Below are 6,000 nucleotides of genomic sequence, written 5' to 3'. Positions count from 1 at the left end.
TTGGTAAACTGACAGCCAGTACTCCCCCCCCCCCCAAGAAAAAAACAAAAAACTATCAATAATCATGAGGTGCTTTTATTTTTTCTATATTGCTCCAGATGAAGAAGAGAATGGTCAGGAGTTTGGGTCAGTGAAGCCAGAGCTCCCTGCCCCTCTGCTCCCTACGGTCAGTGGGTCCAGGTCAGGCACTCCATCCCCTACTGTTGAGCTGCTAGAAGGGGACCCAGTGGACAGACCCAAGAGACCGCCCCGCCCTGCCCGACCAGGCCGACCCCCTCCAAGGGGAGGAAATGAGGGTGGGGTAGATGGGACAGTGCCTCAGGTAAGCAGCTTGGATTCTCTAGATTTTCCTTTGCCTTAGGTTGCCAAGTTTGATTAGAATACTAAAGATGCGAACTTTCTTCCCCGAATGTGGCACTTCACTGAACTATCATAAAAATAACACGCAGTATGTTGGGGATATATTAAAGTTTATACAATTGTTCTGATTTGCAATACCTGGTATTATAACAGATTAATTGTACAGAAGTTCCACTTTCTTCAGTAAAGAATATCAAATACTTGTCAAGCATATATGACCTTGTAATCTGCTGTCAACTGTCATTTTATTCTTGCATACTGAAATCCTCACTGTTCGTCCTTGAGTTGATAATTTTCCTTTTCTAACAACGCTGTAATGACACTAAAAGCCTGCTTTGTGCTTTGAAAAGCAATAGCAGTGACATTGTGGTTAGAATAAGTGGATGATAATGAGATAGTTCATAATGTGTAAAGCAGTCACCAAGCATTTTTTAAATGATTTCAGACAAGAAGACAAGATGAGACTAAGAGGTTGTGACCTATACTGCTTGCTCACTTTCCATCAAATCAAGAAAGTAATAACTGACTCCTATAGTATCCACTGCACTCTGCATATTTTCAAATATCAAAATGCTGTGAGAGGCTGGAGAATATGTGATAATTAACTCGAGGCTCATACAATATTACAAAACTTGCCCACAGATGCAGGCACCAATGCGGCCAGCGAGTGACCCACGCCAGCCTCCGACGAGGCCAGGACCCCCTCCACGCCCCTCCAGACCCAATATGCCACCTGCTAGGCCCCAGCCTCCTCCCCAGCCAATCAGCCAGGATGTGGTGCTAAGAGACCAGGATGCTGGTCGGCAGAAGAAACCAGAAGTGCCTCTTGCACGGGTGAGAACATAGCTATACTTCTTTAATAGCTTTTTTCTTGTGAGTGTGTTCACACTGACATGAAGATGGCCAAAAGCATCAAGATGAAATGAAACAGTAATGAAAAAGAAGGCCTCTCATATGTATATGAACACATCATGTTCATCGTGAAATATTTCGACCTTATGAAACAAAATACACAAAAGTTTTGATTTTTCCCATTGTCCTGAAACTATTAGTCAAGTCGGTTGGTAGCCTCAATTAAGTACAAAAAGAGTTTTTCATGAATGTTTTAAAACCAATGTTTTCCTCTGTCTTGAACTGGTCTTTGCCGTTTTCCACACTTGAGGAATATGAAAGTGTGAATGTAAACCCTACAGAATTGGTACTTTACATAATCATAAATAGAATGTTGTTCCATTGCATCATTTGTATACCAAATGAGGTCAACTTGGAATCACTCCCCAGTTCATGCTATTGTCAGTAAATTTAGTTTGAATTCGCTTTTTCTTCTACATACAAAAAAAGGTGACTCAGTGCACTTGAGTATAGCCTAGACCTCAAGGCCCCATTCTGCACAGCAGCACTTTTGCATGATATAATGTATTGAATTAGAAACATCCAATTTTGAGGAGTTACACAATAATTATCATTCTAGAGCTTATAGTCTCCTCATTCACAATATTACCTGAACTAAAAAACAAAGTTTTCCTGTTAAATGTTGTTGGTTTTGGATGAAAGGTCACAAAAAGTGAATTGTTTGAAATGTAAAGCAAAGACCTGATATCACTTTGAAATGAATGATTTCTTCTTTTTACATATCCATTATGAAAACAAAAAAAACAATGACACTCCCAAAACTGATGCTAAACAAGGCATTCTTACAGAGTGTGCAAGAACGCACTTTGAATAAAGACCTCAAGATTATACTGTACGAGCTAAAATTTTCGCGTACAGATAATTTCGCGGTCGCGAGGGTCTAACTGAACTTCATTATTCGCGCGTTGTTATGTTCGTGTGTTGTTATTTTCGCGGTTCAAAGGCGATTCGCGAAATTCACAAAAATAAAACCACCGCGAAAATTTCAGCTTGTACAGTATATAGGGTGACGTACGTCTTGACAGTCTTTGCCTAACCCAACAATATTGGTCAATGATTTTCACCTCCCCAGTTCAACCAAGATCTTGATGAAGAAGTTGATTTCTTCTTCTGGTATTAGGACTGTCCCCAAAGTAGGTGTGGAATGTACAGCATGCCTTTCCTGCATCTGCTTGTTACTCATGAAGAACAGGCATCTTGCACCAAGGTGCATGGATTTTTTGCTTGCAAATATATAGGAAAAAAAGGATATGAGTATTAAAGAAAAAGAGTACATCAATCAAGAAATAGCAACACACCACGAGCCCGACAGCAATACTGGATTTCCAAAATTATCATTTTGTTGTCCCAGTGCTATATTTCCTCTGTCTGTATGTATAAAAAATTGATTTTTGTTGTTTTTGTATGTCTGATTTCAAACTTTTTTTTTGTAGCTCCTACACACTACAACTTGGCATGTCTGACTGATTTGCATTTTTGCAGTTGCATTCACCCCTTTCTTGTAATAGATTTGTATGAATGCTGTCACCTGTATTTTCTTATGTGTGGTCATGTGCACCTTGATTGCACCTTCATAAACATTGTACTCCCATTATAACGAACACCTTTTTGACATATTCTTATTACAGTGAAGTTAAACTTCAGGTCCAAAAATAATCATCCATATATGTTTATGTACTTTACTGCTGTATTTAACTGCTCGGTGTAATGAAATTTTGATATAATATAAAGAGAACTACTGCTCCCAACAACGTTATAATGGGAATGCACTGTACTGTGAATGCATAATTTCCTTTTACCTGCACTTCCTTCCTACACCCTGGCATGTTTTCCTCGTGTGATCATTTACAGTACTCCATTATTAGTGACCCCTACCAAGTGAGCCATGATATGCACGCCAGCACCCAGGATGAAGCTGTTGTTCTCCTGCAACAAATTGGTGTCAGTGTACCACCATCCCTCACCTCCCCACCACCCGACACATCCACCCCCAAAGTACCAACAGTGGCACCGCGATCTTCCGCTTCCCTCAAGCGAACTAACAAGACTGCAATCACAAGGCAATCTGCAGTTGACGATGCATGCAATAACAATGCAGGTGCAGTTGACGCCAACATGACAGTAGATATTGGTTCTGAGGCACCCCCTGTGGTTGCTCCTCGGCGCCCGGTGCCTAGACCTCGAAGTTCCCTTGTTTCAGATTCTGATTCCTTTGTCAATCAGGATCTACAGGCTGAGCGACCTACTGCAGAGGTACCTCCCACCAGGGTGCCACCACCTGTGCCGGCCAGTCGCCCTCCACCACGACCAGCACCACCAGTCGTGAATAACGAGTCAGAATCACCAGCAGTTATGTCAGTGGCACCTCCAGTACCAGCCAGCAGACCCCAGAGGGTAGTCCTTCCTGAACCACAGCCTGTGACTTCACAACCTGAGGCAAAGCAGGTACCATTTGTACCACCAAGACCTTCAGCTCCACCAAGGCCAACCTCCAGTGCTGCCACCACTTCCTTCTCAGAGGTAGTGCTGGACAGTGAGGTCCAATCATCAGCCGGCAGTGCGAGTACTTTGCCCACTGTGCCACCTCCTGTTCCCAGGTCCAGACCCAGTAGGCCACCACAGGCACCTGAAACGTCACCCAGCTTAGAAGATTTATCATTAGAAGATGTTACCATGGAGACAGAGTCCAGTGACAATATTCTGAATGAACAATTTGGGGACTCGAGTGAACCGCCAGCCATTAGTCCTCCTGAGCTGCCCAGTGGTGGTATTGGTGAGCCGCCCTCAGGGCCGCCACCAGTACCACGCACCAGACCAAGACCGACTGTTGATCCAGTGTCACCTCCTGAGGTCCCCTCTAGACCAAGTGTCAGGTAGACATCAACTTATACTCACCTGCACATGAATTCAGACAGAGTTGAATATATTCACTAAGTAGTTTTTTTGTTTGTTTTCTGTTGTTGTTGTTGAAAGCAACATGCATCCAAGTCAATGAGAAAGCTGTGAAAATATATATTGTCATATTCCTGTGTATCAAGTCCAGAAAGGTGAACATTATAAGGAAATGGTGATGTGGAGTTGATGTACTGAAATGTAGCTCTGGTTCAGAATGATAAAATGATTAATCACATGGGTGCATGATTTCGAACAATTAAAGTGAAACAGGAAATATAATATTCTGTGTAAGGAAAGTGAAGCGAGAGTGTTTGTCTGCACTAGCCACAGAGGGATTTGCATATGTGCTAGTGTCAGTGAGCTCAGAACCCACTATTCACGTCTTGTCTCCACATCTGTGTCAAGAAATCTTTTGGTATTAGTTTCCAGTCTAGAGTTTATTAGTAAGAGCATATTAAACTAGCTTTACTGTCAGAGGTTTGCATTTTCAAAGATGACATACATTTCATCTGGAGGTCTCCCTCCACATAGGCCTTGTTTTTCATTTTACAATGAGGAATTATAAAGTCTGTTATTTTGTTTTAAGATGTCTTCTTATTGCCAAATACGGAAGGCAGAGTTTGATTGTGTAGTCAAAATTACGTTGACAAATGAAATGATGTAACATTACCACACATACTTGTTTTCAGTTCAAGCTACAAGGAACAAACTTGTATCAACCCCATCCCCTTGATGCTCTGGAAATAACATACTGTCTGCTGAAAACCTGAATTGTATACCTTGGCACTGGTTTTAATAGCATCCCATGAGAGAAATACATTCGTAGGGGACGGGATGTTCATTGACACCCAGGACTAACAGTTATTCTGTGTAAATCCATGCTTAGACTTTAAACCAGATTGAAACGTTCATTGTGAAAAGTTAACATTGTAGAACAGCTATGAAAAAAACAACAACAACACAAGCATAACTTGCACACCCAAAATTGTTAAAAAGTCAATTTTCTGGTCAATTCTCTTGTGCCTGAGCTACCTACAGCCACCCTCTCAAGAAAACAAAACCTTACCTGCCTGTAGCTGTCCATGTCTGCATACTGTGTGTCTGTGTGTTTGTGAACAGTGAGTGGAAATTATGTGTTTCTTTTGCCTGGTTCATACTCTATTTTCCTCTTACCTGCCCATTCATCTCCACAAATACAAATCAATTCATTTAACCATAACTAGGCCGGGGGGGGGGCCTCCGAGGCCCCCCCTCAACGTTCCGCGCGATATATCGCAATCGCAAAAAGCTATCGCCGCGATGTTTCATGACTTTTTTCTTTTGAGTCTCCCGCATCTTTTGACACCAAATTTGCGACGCCCGGGCGTGCGGTTCCGAAGTTATGCATAAATATGTACATGCATGTCACAATTTTTTTTTATTACATTTGCTAAGGACACTAAAAAGGATATTTGCAAAAAAAAATGTGCCTGTTTTGAGCTTTATTTTGTGATTTATACCACATTGTGTGATTTTGTGCATCATTATGCATAAATTAGCATAATTTAGCATAAATGATAATTTTTTGAAAAATTAACTTCAAAGTATTTTAGATTACATCATAGGCAATGTGTGTGCCAATTTTCGTCGCGATCGCGCGATCGACAGCCGAGATCTGGAGGGGGGGGGGCCTGGGAGGCCCCCCCCGGCTCTATCAACTACCTAAATAGCCCGGCCTAGTTAGGGTTAAACCAATGCAAAATTGTGGGAATCCAACTTCTTCTGCCAGTGGTGAAAGGTTGACTTTGCAAGACCTTTTATAGGTGCTTCAAGGATTAATGGAGTAAAGGGTCT

General features: G+C 41.9%; 1 protein-coding gene across 1 annotated transcript in view; it reads left to right on the top strand.

Annotated features, from left to right (window-relative positions):
* The window catches only part of LOC139718806 (synaptojanin-1-like), a 26,527-nt gene extending 22,205 nt beyond the window's left edge, over nt 1–4,322 (top strand). The window contains exons 21-23 of the mRNA XM_071630270.1: nt 99–322; nt 1,003–1,194; nt 3,124–4,322. Coding sequence (XP_071486371.1) covers nt 99–322; nt 1,003–1,194; nt 3,124–4,149 — 1,442 coding nt within the window. The 3' untranslated portion in view covers nt 4,150–4,322. The remainder of the gene's footprint in view (nt 1–98; nt 323–1,002; nt 1,195–3,123) is intronic.
* The last annotated feature ends 1,678 nt before the right edge of the window (nt 4,323–6,000 follow it).

The sequence above is a fragment of the Diadema antillarum genome, unplaced genomic scaffold (assembly GCF_040938485.1).
Source record: "Diadema antillarum isolate AM-2024a unplaced genomic scaffold, OU_Dant_1.0 scf00000099, whole genome shotgun sequence".
NCBI classification, from domain to species: Eukaryota; Metazoa; Echinodermata; class Echinoidea; order Diadematoida; family Diadematidae; genus Diadema; species Diadema antillarum.
The sequence above is the reverse complement of the archived record's forward strand: the minus strand, read 5'-3'. Positions and strand labels throughout refer to the sequence as shown.